The 17,982-nt window shown below is 55.1% G+C and overlaps 1 protein-coding gene across 1 annotated transcript in view; it reads right to left on the reverse strand.

The window, feature by feature from the left end:
* LOC103257387 (protein-arginine deiminase type-2) overlaps positions 1–17,982 on the reverse strand; it is a 56,789-nt gene that overhangs the window by 4,264 nt on the left and 34,543 nt on the right. Inside the window, exons 10-17 of the mRNA XM_021710935.1 lie at positions 12,668–12,846; positions 10,834–10,937; positions 9,708–9,819; positions 8,278–8,385; positions 5,208–5,359; positions 3,340–3,484; positions 2,500–2,593; positions 567–652 (exon numbers count right to left, since the gene is read on the reverse strand). Coding sequence (XP_021566610.1) covers positions 567–652; positions 2,500–2,593; positions 3,340–3,484; positions 5,208–5,359; positions 8,278–8,385; positions 9,708–9,819; positions 10,834–10,937; positions 12,668–12,846 — 980 coding nt within the window. The remainder of the gene's footprint in view (positions 1–566; positions 653–2,499; positions 2,594–3,339; positions 3,485–5,207; positions 5,360–8,277; positions 8,386–9,707; positions 9,820–10,833; positions 10,938–12,667; positions 12,847–17,982) is intronic.

Below are 17,982 nucleotides of genomic sequence, written 5' to 3' on the forward strand. Positions count from 1 at the left end.
GCCACTGCACTCCAGTCTGGGCGACAGAGTGAGACTCCAACTCAAAAAAACCCCAAAAGCAAAAAACAAGTAGATGGAACTACAGGTATGTGCTACCACGCCCGGCTTATTTTTTGATTTAGTGCGGAGATGAAGTCTCACCAAGTTGCCCAGGCTGGTCTCGAACCCCTGAGCTCAGGCAATCCTCTTGCCTCGGCCTCCCAAAGTGCTGGGATTACAGGCTTGAGCCACTGTACCTGACCACTGTCATCTTTTAAAGGGTCGCATCTTCCCCTGATATCCTGGGCTCTGGGTTGACAGAGCTCTCAGATCCCTTCCCAGGGCCCCTGTTGGCTTCCAGTCTCTGCTGACTGCACTTCTGGCTTGGGTCACCTCTTGCAACCTTGGTGACTGGCCCAGGAGCAAAGCAAGGAGGTGCTGATGGAAGGCTTGTGCCAACGCGCTCTGGGTCAGAGCCCCTGCGCCCCTGGCCATTCTCCAAGGAAGCACTGAGAATGCGAGGGTGGACCTCTTCCCTCCCTATGGCCCGTGCCCCCTGTGTCATCGGGGCCCTGGCCTGCCCTCACCTGGAAGTACAGGTTCTCCTGCACGAGGCTTTCGTTGGACAGAATCTTGTTAATGCTGATTCGCTTGCTGCTCATCCCGCCTAAGCCTGTGGGGTCAGAGGACAGAGGATGGTCAAGTCCTGGATACCCAGGCCGAGTGATCCCTCTGCCAGGGCTCCCCAGTCCCTGGGCCAGCTGCCGGCCTGGGATGGAGGAGCTAGGGCTGGGGACAGGCTGGGGCACAGGAGGGCCACCCCAGGTAAAATCAGGCCCCTCTGCCTTGGAGGGCAGCACACACCCCTTTCTCCAAGGTCGGCCATGACACCCGAGCCAGGACAGAGGTGGTGGCTGTCTTGCTTTCTCCCCAGCCTGTGGGCTGGGGATGGCACAAATCCCTACTGGTCCTCCCACCGAGAGCCCGTTCTTAAGGACGGGTGGTGACCAGTGTGAATGTGGCCAAGCAGCATGCCCCAGGTGACACCCTTCTCATTTTCCAGGTCTGTCTCCCACTCGGCCACTGCCTTGGCATGGCCTGTACCTGCCTCCTGGGCCACGTGGTAGCTCATGTGGCTTCTGGTCTGATTTGTGATACCTAATGCTCGATGAGCACCTACTATGTGGCAGACACTCTTCTACATGTATCACATGAATGTGCTCATCCATTCTCCCCACGCTTCTGTAAGGAGGTCGCTACCCTGAAAGATGAGGAAACTGCCAGGCATGGCGGCTCACGTCTCTCATTCCGGCACTTTGGGAGGCTGAGGTGGAGGATTGCCTGAGCCCAGGGGTTTGAGATCGGCCTGGACCACTTGGCAAGACCCTCGTCTCTACAATAAATCAAGAAAAATTAGCCAGGTGTGGTGGTGTGCACCTGTGTTTCCAGCTACTTGGAAGGCTGAGGCAGAAGGATTACTTGAGTCCAGCAGGTCGAGGCTGTGGTGGCTGTGAGCTTGCCACTGCACTCCAGCCTGGGCGACAGAGTGAGACTCTGACTCAATAAAATAAAATAAAATAATTTATTTCTTGCCTGAGCTAGGAAAAGCCTGATAATCTATTGTACTTCCCAGTGGCAAAAATAGGGGGACTTCCAGACCCCCTACCCAAGTTGTCCCCACAGCAGCGCTCACCCTGATTTGTACAAAAATAATGGTTCCTCTGTCCTATGGGTAGCTTTTGGGGCATATTTAATACAGAAAAGAAGCCTCCAGAAACTCAAGACTCAAGCTTGCCAATCCAAGAAAAAGCATCCCACAGGCGGGGAATTAAAAACAAATGGTGATGTCAAGTTGGTCCTGTCTGTCCTTTGCACCAGTGACAGTCAGTGACACCGTCTGGGATCTGGAGGGCAGTGATGGAAGTGTCAACCAGCCTCGGGATCGCAGGCTTTCGGGTGTGAGCTACGCTGGTCATACCAACCTGAAAAGTGACAAAAATAACTCAAGAAGAAAATGTATAATGGAAAGAGACAGTGCTGGTCAGTCAATACTGTAAATGTATCTTACGCCCCTGAACGGCGTGCCACAAATGGCTTAGATGACAAAGCTGTTATGCATATTTTATCACAATAAAAACAAGTTTAAGGACTTGGCATGGCCCCTGCAACCTGGCTGGCTGTCTCCGTCCGATCAGTTTTCCCCGTCTATGATTAATTCAGATGTCAACCTCATCCCAGCCTAAGTCTGTCCCAATTGTGTGGCTCAGTCAAGCAGACAACTTCTCACTCCGGAATCGACAGGGACCATGTCTGGCTGTGCATTGTGTCCACATCAAAGCCCACTTTTCTTTTCTTTTTTTTTTTAGTTGGAGTCCCACTCTGCCACCCAGACTAGAGAGTGATCGTGGCTCACTGCAGCCTCGACCTCCTGGGCTCAGGAGATCCTTCCGCCTCAGCCTCCTGAGATCTCTCTGGGGGCTCCAGCTGGTCGTTCCCTGCCAAGGCCCTGTGGCCACTCACCTTTGAACATGATGGCCTCTCCATGGCCCTCCTTCTGCTTCTCTCGGAAGAGCTTGTAGCAGGCCGAGGTGCTGGCCATGAGCAGCCGGAATTGCTGCGAGAGAGAGACAGTCCGGAGGGATGGTGTCAGCAGGGGGTGGGTGGCCAGGATCAGAAGGGAGTCCCTGCCCTGAGGGCCCAGGGCTTTGCCTGTCCCTCACCTTAAGCCTCCCACACTGAAGACAAGGGCTGCCTGGGGGGTTTCCCCTGTTTCTGAGGGATATTTCTCCTCCTCCTCCACCTCAACAATGCCATCAGGTCAAGGCTCAGACTCAAAGGTGCCTGGGACAGAGTAGAGGAACTTCTCCAAGTTGTTAAGAAGCCAGGCCGTTAGCACAGCATTTCCAGGATATGACGCTGCAACCATTCCTTTTGCTTCAGAAAATGAAACACCTCTTTCCAGGGTCACAGCTCCACACCCCATTGCTCTCTAGAGTGTTATGGCCAATCCAGTAGCCACTGGCCTTGTGTGACTAATGAACACTTAAGCTGTGGCTAGCCCAAATCGAGATGTGCTGTAAGAGTAAAATACTCACCATATTTTGAAGACTTTGTACGAAAAAAGAACATAAGCTTGCTCATGAACAATTTTCTCATTCATTGCATGTTGAAATGTAAACATTTTGGATTTACTTGGTTAAAGACTTATGTGCCACAGCAACAACATGCAAACCAGCATCAGCCTACTTCCTTCTTCCTCTGCCCTGTCTGGTTCCTCTAATCCGGCCCTCTGCCTGCAAGGGCTGGTAGTACATGGGTTTTCCACCATCCTATTCCCTCTGGCCTTGGGGACTCGCTCACCTTTGTGCCTGGGACCGGGACGAAGGTCATGAACTCATCCACGTGGCCCACGGTCAGCCAGTCCGAGTAGAGTTCCACGGGCGCCTGGACCTGCTGGGCCTGCAGGAAGTCGCGCACCACCTTGGTCATTCGCCGCCCGCCGGACCTGGAGCAGAGTTGGAGGGGAGGCGGCCCTCAGGAGGCTGCCTGCCATGCGGGTCTCCCCAGAGGGCCGGCAGGCAGGGAGCCCAGCCTCCGGAGCCCAGCCCGGACCCAGGGTGGCACCAGCAGGGAAGTCGCAGGAGGGAGCCTGAGCTGAGCTGAAGACCCTGGCCCAGCCAGGAAGGCACTGGAGCCCAAGGGGAAAGAGGGAGGGTCAGTCATGGCTGCCGGTCGTGCAAAGGAGGGTTAGTCGCGGCCCGTGCGGAGGCTGCCTTCTGTGCTCGGGCATCCCGCCTGCCTGGACACAGGATGGCTCCCAATTCTCTCTCCCAGGTACCTCTTTGCCACACTCATCTCTAATCCTTTCGAGATACCTCCTCCAGGAAGCCCTTCCTGACGTCTAGACTCCCAGAGGTCTTTAATCTCTCCATTTCCCGCGGAGTATAACCTAAGCTCCTTATGGTGACCCACAGATCCCTCTCGGATCCAGCCCCGCCGGGCCCATCAGCTGCAGCACCTGCTAAACTTGCTCTCCCTCAGGGCTTTGCCCTTGCTGTTCCTTCTGTTTGGAACGCTTTTCCCCTCTGTTCTCCCTGCAACGGCCGCCCCTTTCTCAATGTCCACGTCTCAACTCCAAAGTCACCTCCTCAACACCACAACACGCTTCGGTCCCCATCACGCTTCACTATGAGACACTGTCTTATGGTCTTCACCGTGCTCATCAGCACTCAGAATGACTTCCACTATTCACTTGCTTTTGTTTGCTTTCTGCACTCTCCTTACTCGACGGTCAAATCCCTGAGAGCCAGCCGAGACTCTCTGTTCTGGTCACTTCTGTATCCACAGAGCCTAGAACAGCGCCTGGCACAAAGTAGGTGCTCAATAAACATTTGTCTCTAAGGGGCCCTCCCTGGGTTCCCCCAACTCCCTCGCATGCTTTCTGCCACCTCACACCTCTCATCAGGGCCTAGTTGCCCGTCTGTGGCCTCCACCATCTGCTCAGAGGTGGGGCTGGACTTGTGTGTCTGGGACCCTGAGCCCGACACAGGGCCTGACACTGGGTTGCAGAAGCCGTTGTTGAATGGATGAGTGGCCGTCAAGTGAAGGGAGAGAGATTGGAGGACGGGCAAACGCTGCCTGTGCCCGTGGCCTCTCCCAGAAGGCTGAGCGCCTCACATGGCTCAGGACTGAGTGCCCAAATCCCAGCTGATGCTACACGTGCAGGCTCCTGGCAGCCCTTTCGTGAAGCGAGAACCCGAGGTATTCACTGTCTTCCCAGCGACTGTCCTGACAAGGGAGAATCTGCCTTTTCATCCACTGGTAAGTCAACTAGGCAGAGAGTGGCGACTTCGTGGACAGGTCAGGGAGCCAGGGAGTCACACTTCAGAGGCAAGACCAGCCCTGAGAATCCGCTGATGTTGCTCCTCCTGGGTCAGCATTCCTCCCCTGGATTCCTCCATCCCTTCCCCATAATCTCATTACCCATCCTCCCGTTTGGAGAAGAGGTTGTTTATTTAGTTATATATTAGATCCTAATTCATACTCAGGTGTAAAGGCTAACTTGGTTTTCTTTCCAAGAGTGTCTATATCTTAACAGAAAGTTGCAGGAGGGGGTAATTCTCCCAGCCACTTGCTCCATCTGTGAGCAACCCAGGTCATCCCCAAAAAGAAGCAGTAACCTCCTCCTGCCTCCCCGCTGTCCCCAGCCCAACTCTGGCTTCTCTTACAGAGGAAAGCTGCTTCCGATGAGAATCCGGCCGAGAGGGTAGGCCTTGCCGTTCACGGTCACTGGGGGACTGACCTCCAGGTTTCCAAAGGAGTCGAGGCTGGTGACGGGCTCAAAGAGGGGCTCCCGGGTCACGTAGCCGAAATCTGGGCCCTGGGCAGAGGGTACACACCTGCCATGAGTCTCGTGCAGCTGGGCTCCTCAGCCCCCAAGCTGGCCACCCTCTTTCAGCACCTCTGGTCTGGCTCTCTGGGCACTTAATCTCCGGGCAGGCTGCCCGTGGTCTTGTTATTTCCACCAAAGAGCAGGGGCCTGGGTGGGGCAGGCTGAGTGTGAGCACCTTGGTGTGAGTGTGTGTATGGTGCAAGTGTGAGTGTGTGTGCATCTGGATCTTTTTTTTTTAATTGGAGTCTCATTCTGTTGCTTAGGCTGGAGGGCAGTGGCACATTCATGGCTACCTCAGCGTCGACCTGCTGGGCTCCAGCAATCCTTCTGCCTCAGCCTTCCAAGTAGCCAGAACTACAGGTGTGCGCTACCATGCCCGGCTAATTTTTGATTTATTGTGGAGACGAGGGCTCGCCAAGTTGCCTGGGCTGGTCTTGAACCCGTGGGCTCAGGAAATCCACTCGCCTCGGCCTCCCAAAGCGCTGGGATGGCAGGCTGAGCCACCGAGCCCGGCCGTGCATCCTGGTCTCTGTGTGTGCCTCTATTTCCCAAACCTGGGTACATATGTGTGATTTTGGGATCAGGCCTCACTGTGTGCTATGCCCACTCCTGCTTATCTCTGACTTTCTCCAATACTCAGTTTCCCCATCTGCAAAAGAGGTATCTGATGAGGCAACCTGTGGCAGGGGGTGGTAGATCATATTATTATTATTATTATTATTATTTGAGTTGGAATCTCACTCTGTTGCCCAGACTGGAGTGCAGTGGCACACTCCTGGCCACCTCAGCCTCGACCTGCTGGCCTCCGGCCATCCTTCCGCCTCAGCCTTCCGAGTAGCTGGAACTACAGGTGCGCGCTACCACGCCCGGCTCATTTTGATTTATTGTAGAGATGAGGGCTACCAAGTTGCCCAGGCGGGTCTTGAACTCCCGGGCTCAGGCAATCTACTCGCCTTGGCCTCCCAAAGCGCGGAATTACAGGCTGAGCCACTGAGCCTGGCTAGATCATATTATTATTCCTAGAGATTTGCTGCTCCCTTTGCAAGAAGAGAATTTGGCCTCCTGACCCGTTGCCGAGGGACTTCTGGTCTCTCTCTGGACACATGACTCGCTTTGGCCAATGAGATGTGGGCAGGAGGGATGGGGCCAATGAAGAGCTGAAGCCATAAAGGCCACTGTGTGCGTCACCTGCTCTCTTCTCCCTGTGCTAGAGACCACACTGTCCAGACTGGGGCTGCTCTGCAGGCTGGACCCTAGAACGAGGAAGGCATGGGGAAGCAGAGGCCCAAATGCCCAGCCAGCGATCAAGGCGGAATGCAGCAGGAATCACACCCTTGCTGTTGTCAGGGGTTGCTTGTTACTGCAGCCTGGCCTAGTGAAAGCTGATCGACACACTCAGGAATGGCAGATACGAATACACAGGCCATCCTGCCCCTGCCCCTGAGCCCAGAAGCAGCCTCAGATTCCTTCTTAGCATTGGGTGGCAGCAAACGGTGGGTGCACAAGACAACCCACTGGCTCCTGCATTTTAAGGTTCCTTTCATGTATCGAGGCTGGCACAAAGCTTTCCTGATAAAAAATCCAGAGCAAGGGAGGATATGGCTTGTCCCGGCTCAGCCAAGAGGCTCAAGGGACAGTTTTGCCAGGGGGCAGGTGGCTGCAGCCTCCTGCTTTCTTGCCTGGGCCCCACTGGCCTCGCGGGAGCTTTTGGAGGCTGGGTGCTGGGCCTTTGCTGCATCACACAGGTGGATAGGCAGAGCACAATCAGGCCTGGCCTGGGCTTCCAGGAACAGGGCAGCCTGGAGCACTGAAGGCGGGTAGTGACCCAGGGAGGCCTCAGATTCATGACTGTGGCCACTGCCGCTGCTGCTGATCAATTTGACTCTACCTCTCACAGCGTCGGGGAAATCGAACAGTAGACACACCGAAGACAGTGTCTGGAGCCACAAATGATAACTGTGACAACAGCCAGCAAGGGTCACTGTGTCAGGATAGCACTGATGCCTGATCTAATGCCTCTCGTCTTACCTAGCCTGTGAGATTGACACCTTTTCTATCCCCATTTTACAGATGAGCAAATTGAGGCTTGCGGAGGGTCAGTAGCAAATTGAGGCTTGCAGAGGGTCACATTGCTGCTCAGGACTGGATTTGGGCAGGACTCAAGGCCAGGCCTGCCAGACATTCCAGAGCGTTGGGCTCACACCACTGGCTCGGCCATCTCTCATGGTGAGGCCCTCGGTGAGGAATTCGGTGAGAACCGGCAGCCCTGATGTCTCAGGGGGAGGCTGTCCTGCATGTGACCTTGAAAAAGTCCCTGACCCACCCCATCTCTGCATCCTGCCCTTCCTGGACTCTCCAGCCTGTTCAGGGCAGAGGGTGAGTACAACAGAGAGACTGACTTCGGTTCCGCCCTCACACAGTAGGTTGTCGAGGGCATAAAAGGAGTGAGAATGGCCTCTAGAATTGGAGGAGGGGGATGGCTAAAAAAAAAACAACCAAAAAAAAACAAACCAAAAACCAACCATAGGCATCGGAAACCACAGCCTCAAGTCCCAATGAGCTTGGAGGCTGGATCCATGGTTTTTGACAATTGCATAACTCTGTATTCCTCTTTGAAACTTATTTTGCTGCAAGTTGGAAGGGTGTTGCGGGCAGGGGGAAGGGCCTCTGGAGCCGGGTCTCGCCCAGTCTCCCGCAGTTCCCGTGTCCCGCGAGAAGATCCCCACGTTTTGGGAAAAGCGTAAGTTGTCGGAGGAGGAAATGACCAACGGGCCCGTTTTGCAGATGAGAAAACAGAGGCCCTGGGCAGCAGACAGACCCAGTATCAAGATGACCCAAGGGCTCCTTACGACTCTTTCCCTTAGGAGTCCCCAGGATCACGCCCTACGTGGCCTTCGGCATCTCACCAGGAGCTGCTTCACGGGGAAGTCCTTCAGGTTCCCATCCCGGGGGGAGTCCAGCACTACCGGGAAGCCTTTGTGGGGGGCCTCAATGTAGCCAAACTCGATTTCATCCTGTGGGGACACCAAGGAGAGCTGTCAGACGAGCCCAGGGGACACCGTGACTATCAGTCAGCCCGAGGGGGGAGAGGGCCAGGCTTGGGAACAAACAGGTCATCTGTGCACAGGCGCAGACAGCTCGAAAGGCACAAGAGCATTCAGAGGGGACAGTCCGTCTCCTCGTGCCCGTCTCGTGTCCCCTCTCCTTGCATGCTAACATTGCAGTCTACCATCTTCCCACAGAGGCTCTGCACCCGACAGGCAGGTTTCTTACAGATATCAACCCCCCCTCTTTTTTGAGACAGGGTCTTGCTCTGCTGCCCAGGCTAGAGTGTAGTGGCACAATCATAGCTCACTGCAACCTCGAATTCCTGGGTTCAAGCGATCCTCCCTCCTCAGTCTCCCAAGTAGTTAGGACTACAGGCGTGCATCACTATGCCTGGCTAATTTTTAAACATTTTTTTGGGTAGAGATCGGATCTCACTATGCTCTCAGGCTGGTCTCTAACTCCTGGGCTCAAGTGATCCTTCCACCTCACCCTCACAAGCAGCCAGGACTACAGGTGCATGCCCCCACACCCAGCTAGTTTTAACATTTTTTGTGGAGGCGGGGGTCTTGCAATGCTGCACAGGCTGGTTTCAAATTCCTGGGGTCAGGTGATTCAAAGTGCTGGGATTACAGGCGCGAGTAACTGTGCCTGGTCTTGACCTCCCCCCTTTTTTGAACTGGAGTCTCACTCTGTCACCCAGGCTGGAGTGCAGTGGCACACTCACAGCCACCGAAGCCTCGACCTGCTGGACTCAGGCGAGGCTTCTGCCTCAGCCTTCCAAGTAGCTGGAACCACAGGTATGCGCCACCACCCTCGTCTAATTTTCTTATTTATCATAGAGACGAGGTCTTGCCAAGTTGCCCAGACTGGTCTCAAAACCCCTGGGCTCAGGCAATCCTCTTGCCTTGGCTTCCCAAAGTGCCGGAGTTATAGGCGTGAGCCACTGTGTCTGGCAGACCCCATTTTAAAAAACATAAATGGCAGCATTTTGAATATATGTTCCTCCAAGTAACAACTTGAGGCATATTCTGTATCCGTATTTATCGACTGGCTTCATTCTTTTAAACTGTTGCATAGAACGCCTGGGCAGGCTGTTGTTACCCCATCCCCCACGGGTGGACACTTGAGTCTTGCTACGACCGGGAGCAATGCTGTGGGCCCTATCTGGCACACCCGTGTCTCTGTGTGCCTGTGTGAGCTGCCAGAGTCCCCACCCATGGAACTGCTGAGTGCCAGGCGATTTATGTGAGTCCAGTTCAGTCTGCCCAGTCCAGACTCGGGCACTCACCTGGATCCAGCGGTCACCGCGGTTAATGTACTGGAAGCACACCTTCAGCTCACAGTTGGTCTTTTCCACCAGATTCTTCACCTCTTTCAGGAACAGGTAATTGTCTTTCATGCTGGGGAGTTTGGAGAAGAGGGGAGGCCAGGGTGAGAAGGGTCCAGGGCCACCTACCGAGGTGGTGACAGCGGCCGGCACCTCTGGGTTGTGTCCGGGAGATGTGACCATGTCTGTGTCCACGGCCACCTTTGTCAAGGCTGCCGGAATCAAGGGCCAGGCAAGCCTACCCCTCATGGGGTATTTGTCAAGGTCGTGAACAAATAAAATGAGGAAGTGAATGCTCACCCCCCACCCCCACCTGTCCTGACTGAAGCCCGATGTCTCTGACTCTGCAGATTTAAAAAGAGAGCCATGGTTTTTTTGAGCCACAAAGGGCCACGAAGACAGGCTGGGCCTGAGGCCCTCTCTCCCAGGGCTGCCAGCGTCTGACTGTGGGCACGTCTTTCCCTTGCCTCTTGTCTTGCTGTGGCTAGCCCAGCTCATGTTGGTGCTCAGTGAACGTTTGCTCAATGAATGAGGAAGAGGAGTTGCAAGGCCAAGGTTCCCGATGGCACAGCAAGGAGTTAAGCAAGAGAAAAGAATGGCAGCTCATTTGTTTACAGTACATGTCTGTGCCGGGCCTTGGAGAGACGCTTGGCCTGCTTCATCTCCATTATATTTAAATCATTTTTTAGAGGCAGGGTTTTGCTCTGTCACCCATGCTGGAATACAGTAGTGAGGTCACACATAGCTCACGCAGCCTCAAATTTCTGGGCTCAGGTGATCCTCTGGCCTCAGTCTCCTGAGTAGTTGGGGCTGCAAGTGTATGCCACCAAGGCTGGCTAATTTTTTGTAGAGATAGGGTCTTGCTGTGTTGCCCTGGCTGGTCACAAACTATCTCATTGAAACCTCATAGTGACCCTATGATGTGGGCATTTCGGAGAAACTGAGGCACAGAGAGGCCAAGTGTGCTCAAGGTCACACAGCTGGTAGGTCACAGAGCCAGGAACTAGACTCAGGTCCATCTGACTCCAAAACTCTGGCTCTTGGCCACTCTGCCACACTGTCCCTCTGGCCAGGGGCCGTCCCTTACCAGCACACAAATACCGACACTGGAGGCAGGATGTTGGGTGTCATGATCCACGGAGCAATCCGGAATGTCACGGTGTCCGTGAAGATGGGTGTCAGGGGAATCGCCTGGGTGTGGGAGAGAAGGGGCGTTAGAAAGTCCCGCCAGGCCGCTTTCCCAACTGCCTCTGAAAGTGGGTGTAACTGATGACATCAGGCTGCTTTCTGAGCACCTACTGTGTGCTGGGCCCTGTGCTATGTGTTTTTACATATGCCAGTTCTTTTCTGCCTTACAACAGCCCCAAGAACGGGGTACTCACTTTTCACGGAACTGAGTCACCAAACTGTGATGTAACCGTCCAAAGTCATAAGATTAGTAAGTGGTGGAGTCAGGCTGTACACCCAGGCGGTTGGCTGCTGGGTCCACGCTCTAACCATTGTCCAATCTCGCCCCATCAAAGTTATTTTCTTGAAATGGGCCCCCACACTGGCTGGGCTGGCCGTGCCTTTCTCTGATTTTTCTCTGGGCCCCTTTTTTCTCTTATTTTGGCATCATTGGGGGTCAGTTTGACCATGTCCAGACTGTTCTTTGTTTTAAGGAATGGCTCAGGCAGTTTTCTGGAACCTCAGGGAGAGTGATGTATGATTTTGGGGTTCTTTCTCGGGGTCGGCTTTGAAAAGCTAAAGGAAATGGGCCTCTCTCTTGGCGGGGAGGATGGGGATAGGACCGTGAGCATGCCGACCTTTCCTACCCTTCTCCGCCGTTTGAGCCTCTGCAGGTGCCCGCTGGAAGAGCCTGTCTAGAGATTCCGGGGCCCAGGCTGCCCTGGAATTATGAGAATCCCCTCCCTGCCCCCATCCTCTTAGCTTTGCCTTTTCAGCCTTTTCCACTTCTCAGGGAGCTCGAAGATGCTTTGAGTGAGAACTTTACAAGTTTGGATACTCACAACCACCCCAGGCAGGGAATGCTTTTCCCTTCTATTTTGCAGATGGGGAAACCAAGGCACAGGGAGGCTAATTTACTTGCCCCATGTTTCATGGTGGCTAAGTTGGGATTTGAGCCTGGGCAGTCTGACCCCAGAGCCCATTCTCATGCATCTAAGCTAGACCCAGACGCACCCTCTGGGGAGCCCATTGAGTCCTGCCCCAGAGTGGCTGAGGGCCAAAAACGGGGAGGCATTCCTGGGTCTAGGAGAGCAGCCGGGTTGCTCCCATTGTCTGAGCGAAACAGGATGGGCCTGAGAGGCTGGGGTCTGCGGACGCGAGGTCTTTGCGATGAGATGGTCTCATCAGCAGGGCACACCCTAACGCAGTCCCTTTTCTAGAGAGGCAGGGCCCCTTCTCCTCATCCAGCTTCCCCCAAAGCAGGAGCATAGCTGGCTGCGATGTCTAGTCACAGGGCAGGTCACGACTTGGACCCAGGATCTGATGCTCTGCCTGCGCTCAGAGTTGGTCTAACCCATGGCTGGGGGGAGGGGCCAGCCTGGCATGAGAAGAACAGGGCACACAGCAGGTGGTCAACAAACCTCAAACCTCACACGTGTGGCCCGGTTAGAGTCTTGCACTGACCATGGGTCTCCATGGTCAGTGCAAGACAAGCAGAGACAGACAAGGAGAAAGGCAGACAGGGCACAGGCATGGAGCGAGCCAGAAAACATCTCCTGTTGGGAGTCAGTTCCTGGGGAACAGGTGTGGTAAAGAGGAGGAACCCAGGAGTATAGCTCAGAGGATCCCAGTAGCCATGAATGGGCCCCTAGCCTGGACACCCCCCTCAGGCTTTTGAGGGGAACAGACCATGGCATGGGCTCCTCTGAGCGGCCCCCCAGTCAGTGCCCTGCCCCAGCCTCCAGAGCCCTCACCTCCGTCAGGTACTCCAGCAGGCTGACGTGGATGGAGACCAGGCCCGAGAAGCCCTCGTCGGGGAATCGGAGGCCTTCCACAAAGAACAGCAGTTCCGCGGAGCCGCCTGTGTACTTGACCACGTGGTAGAGCTTCCTCCGGCCCAGGATGTGAATGTAGCGCTGGCCAAAGAAGGGGTCTGGAGCGAAAAGGACCGACATCAGGCCCCATCTCTATCAGAAAGATGGCGGTGGGGTGAGATCACTGATGGGGACAAGAGGGCAAGGGGACTTGTCCTCTAGACACAGAGAGTAAAAAGCACAGGCAGAAGATGCCACCAGCATGGCCACAGTCTGGTCATCATCATTGTCTCAGCACTGCTGTGTGGCACTGTGCCACACAGACACCTTTTCAGGCTCTGGCTTCCTCGTCCATAAAATGGGCAGTTCTCTCATGAATGGCACGTATGCAGTGACTGCAGATGGTCACTGAGCAGCGGGGTGGTGCTGGGGAAGGATATCATTGTTCCCATTTCACAGAAGAGGAAACCAAGTCTCAGCAAGAAAGAATGGCTTGTCCAAGGTCATACAGCCGGTGAGTGGCTGAGCTGGGACTCAAATCCATGTCCAATTCTGAATCCCGAGCTCTCATGCCCTTTGTGGAAATAAAACACAAGTGTGCCCGTGTGTCCCCAAAGTCTCCTCCGTATTCTGGAAGCCAGTTGGTGTAAGGAGCAATGCCCAGGCCTCTGACTGTCCATTTTTGTGGCTGGGAGAGAAGGCAGGTCCGTCCAGCACCCCTGCTCCACTGGAACCTCCCAACTCATCATGCGCTGTTCCCTGTGCTTGGAACAGTCGTGTGTGTCCTTCCTGCAGGCCTTGGTCTGTGTAATCCTGCCTAGATTCCCCCCCCCCCCCCGCCCCAGAGACTAAGCCAGGGTCTCTGTTTGGAACTCCTGCAGCTCCCTGCCCTTCTGCATCACCGCCTTTCTAATTGCAGGTGTCCTGTGTGAGGGCAGAGACAGGCCCAGAGGGGCCCAGGGCCTGCTTGGCACATGGATATGTTTAACAAATGTCTATTGGGGCCAGGTGTGGTGGCTCATGCCTGCACTCCCAGCACTTGAGGGAGGCCAAGATGGGAGGATTGTTTGAGCCCAGGAGTTTGAGATCAGCCTAGGCAACATGGTGAGACATCATTTCTACAAAATTTTAAAAAAATAGCCAGGTGTGGTGGTGTGCACCTGTAGTCCCAGCTACTCAGGAGGCTGAGGCAGAAGGACATCCTGAGCCCAGGATATTGAGGCTGCAGTGAGCCATGATCGTACCACTGTACTCTACCCTGGAAGACAAAGTGAGACTCCCACTCAAAAAAAAAAAAGTCTACTGAATGGGCCAATGGCTCCCATACCACTCCCCACAGGAGAGGCCAAAGGGAGACTTTCAGGCAGATGGAGAGCACGTGAATTGAATGACCACTCTGTGACCAGCATAGGCAGGGACCTTCAGTGGGGGACAGAGGTGGTCACCACGGAGTGTCTCTGCCTGAGAGCAGTGCTCAGCCGGTGATAAGATAGAGCAGATGTGGAAGTGTCGTCAGGGGTGAGATCTGGTCTGGTTACTGGGGGGCGGGGGTGGAAGGGTGGCAGGGAGGGAAGAGTCCAAGCAGGAAGGCAGCCTTCAGATGCCCTCGTGGGGAGGCAAGGTGGAATGCGGAGGGAGAGGAGATACTTGCATTGGCAAAGGCATGGAGGTAGAACCCTACGCAGTTCCAGAAGGAGTTTCCTTACGCCCTGTGGAGCTGGAAGGGTAGAACCAGGCTCAGCTTCGTGCCTTCAGTGATCATGGTTAATGACCAGTTGCCCAAGTGTTAGAACATGTACTCAAAATAGTCCTGGCATGACAAGGCGCTTGATTAACACCTGCGAAATGATTGAATGGCCCGCGGAACCCGGGTTTGGGGTGTGCCCTCTGCAGGATGATGTGCCCTCCAGTCTCTGGTTATAGCCTCCCCAAGGGCCGTCACCTGAGTGCTTCTGGCATTCAGCGTCAGAGAGACCTCGGCTCAAATGTTCAAATACAAGCTGTGCAATCTCTGGGAATTTGCTTAACCTCCCCAAGCCTCAGTTGACTCATCTGTCAAATGGGGGATAATACTACCTATGCCACAGGGTCACTGCCAATGACACAGCTTCAGTAATCTTGGTAACCATGGGTGACCACGGGTGACACGGCTGGTTCCTGTTGGTATTACGAGGAAGAGAGTCGGGGAGTGGTCTGCACTCCCCTTACTGCAAAATTCAGGACATTCTCATCGAACAGCTTCTGAGCAGAAGGCAAAGAAACGATGTCTCACCTCAGCCTCCCTTGGAGAAGAGAGTCCATGAACAAGGTGGAGAAATTCAGACACTGAAAGTTCCAAGGAACAGAAGGCGAGTTCTGCCTACCCAGAATCCATGGCATGTGGCCTATGGCCTGTTCACCGAGTAGATCCAGGCAACGGGTATAATTAAGAATCCTCCCCAGGCCCTTGGACTCTCCATGCCCACAGGCTCCAGGCTGCCCTCGAACTGAGGCGCAGGGCACAGTCAAGCCTAGAAGCCACTTGCCCTCACAGAAGCAGAACAGCCAGAGCTTTCTTAGGGCTCGGGGTTGCAGGGGGTGGGAATGGGGTCCTCTAGGTGTGGGGTGGGAGGGGGCATCTGGCTGGGCGGTGGCTCAGGTGGGAGGACACATTCCGGTCCATCTGCTAGCAGCCCTGTCCCTCCCGGAGTGGCCTGTGGCCTGTGATTCACAATGTTTCTCTATCCTGGGCCTCTTTCTAGAAGTTGGGCCAGTTCCAGGCAGATTGATTTCTCGGTGGGAACAAGCCAGCCATTGTCCCCATCCTCCGTCTCTGTTCCCAGCTCGGCACAGACCCCCCTCCGAGCATGGCTCTCCCTGCAGGAACCAACAATGCCCGTCTGTCGAGTGGCCCTCATGCCTTTGGCTGGGCACGCCGGCCACTGTGCCCTTTCCTCCGCCCCAGGCACTGGCCCCGGCTGACCAGCACATGGTATGGCTTGGCATAACCCTCCCAGTCCTCTGAAACAGCTCAGCCTCCCAGGGAGATGCAGCCACAGTGTGATCAGCTGTCTTGGTTTGCATGGGACTGAGGAGTTTCCTGGCACAAGGAACTTCCAGTGCTAAAGTCAGCAACGTCCTGCAAACTGGAACAACCTGCTCCTGTATCCTTGTGGAAAGAGGAAAGGCCCCAGCGCTCCCCGTTCTGGGTAAAGCCTGAGACTGAGCAGTCACCAGGACTTTCAGGAGCACTGGAGACATCTGCCCACTCTGATCATTGTAATGAATAGCCATCACCAGAATCCCAACAAAAGCCACCATTGCCATTCATGGAGCGTTTTCCACAGGTCTGCTACCGTGCCGAGTGCATGACACACATTCCTACTGAACACCTACCACTGTGGGGGACAGTCGGGACTCTTGTTCTTTCCAGGGCACTCCGTAGAGGAGGACCCCAGGGCTGGGGATGGTGAGAAGACTTGCCTGGACCCAGAATCTGAACCTCCCTGACTTCAGCGCTCCCTCCCAGAGTCCCTGGGTCTCCAGCCTAGCCCCCTGGGGACAGCTGGCCTACATTTACCAGGGTGCAGGTGACCACCTGACATTCGTGTCATATGACATGGTCTCAGCCACGGGTGTACTTGGAATCTGAAAAAAGGACACTATGCAACTGGCCAATGATCTGCCTTTCTTTGTGTGTGTGGCTCAGAGTAGTCACTCGGGAGTCCATGTTTTGTGGGAAACGAATGATTCTGGGTCGTCGCTCTCTCCCGCAGAACACCCAGGACTGCTCCCTGCAGGACGAGGCAGCCCAGATAGGGGAGATTCCAGGGGACCACACGCTTGCAAAGCAGGTCCTCTTTCTTCTTGTCTCTCAGGACCCATCTTGGATGGCCGGCGGGGGGGCGACATGAATATGAAGCCAGACCAGCGTCCACTCCCGTCCACAAAAAGAAGGCATCTTAGATACCGTCCAGACGTCACTAGCAGCAACAGATCTTCTGCCATGACGCCGAGGCCGAGAAGCTCAGGTCGAGGTCCAGCCCGCACCCCTCCTGCCCCCACCAGTGACCCTACCCCCGTGGCAACCCTGGCCTGGACAGTGTAAACATCAACATCTCAGGCCCCCTGGAGCCACGGAGCCAGCCTGACTCTGGGGACATTCCAACCTGTGTGAGGTCATTGCTCAGAGCCCAGGGCGGATCAGAAGGAGGGCTGGCACGGGTGGCTGCTGTTCACTGCCGTCCTGGCTAAATTGCTCCTCGAGGTGAGGGGCCAGGGTCCCCACAACTTGCTCCTCATGGTGAGTGCCTGGTTCTGGTGGGTCTGCCTAGAGGAGGGCCCGGGGTTGGCCGGAGACCCTGGACACCCCCGTACCACGGCAAATTGCAAAGCCGACTGTTTCGCTGAGGGAGCTTTTTAAACACCTAAATCATATCTCTGACAGTCCCTTGCTCAAAACCCTCTAATGGCATTCCACTGCACTCAGAATAAAATCCAGAGCTCGCACGCTCTGGCCCCTGGCCCAGCTTGCTGACCTTGACTCCCGACATGTCCCCCGCTCTGAGTTTCTTTCTGCTCCAACCTGGCTCCCTCCTCCATGCCCGGCATGCACTGTTCCCTCTGCGCCAAACACTCTTCCCTCAGCCCTCGTGTGACTGGGTCTTTCTTACTGTTCATTTGAGTCTCAGCTCAACTGTCGCCTCCCCAGAGAGGCCTTTCCAGACCAGGCCATTCTCTGTTCATTTCCTCCAACGGTGCTATCAATTCCGTCTCCCTCGATAGACCAGCAGCTCCCCGAGGCAGGTGGGTGGCCATGTTCACTGCAGCCATCCCAGTGCTGAGAATGGCACCTTCACCGGGGGCTCAACACATCATCACAGAAAGAAGGAGATGGGGCAGGGAGCTACGAGAACTAGCTGTACAGAGCACCATCCCTGCACAGTGGGGGCCCGGGATACCCACCACTGTCATGAGGAACAAGGGGTCAGCTTCTTGAGGGTGCTCACCGCATCTTCAGGGGGGATCTTTAAAAGTCAGAGGTGAAGCCGGGCTCGGTGGCTCAGCCTGTAATCCCAGCACTTTGGGAGGCTGAGGTGAGTGGATTGCCTGAGCCCGTGGGTTCGAGACCCACCTGGGCACCTTGGCGAGACCTCATCTCTACAAGAAATCAAAATGAGCCGGGCTTGGTAGCACGCGCCGGTAGTTCCAGCTACCGGGAAGGCTGAGGTGGAAGGATCGCCAGAGCCCAGCAGGTTGAGGTTGTGGTGGCCGGG

The sequence above is a fragment of the Carlito syrichta genome, unplaced genomic scaffold, assembly GCF_000164805.1.
Source record: "Carlito syrichta isolate Samal-C Ts95f unplaced genomic scaffold, Tarsius_syrichta-2.0.1 Scaffold301679, whole genome shotgun sequence".
Lineage (NCBI taxonomy): Eukaryota > Metazoa > Chordata > Mammalia > Primates > Tarsiidae > Carlito > Carlito syrichta.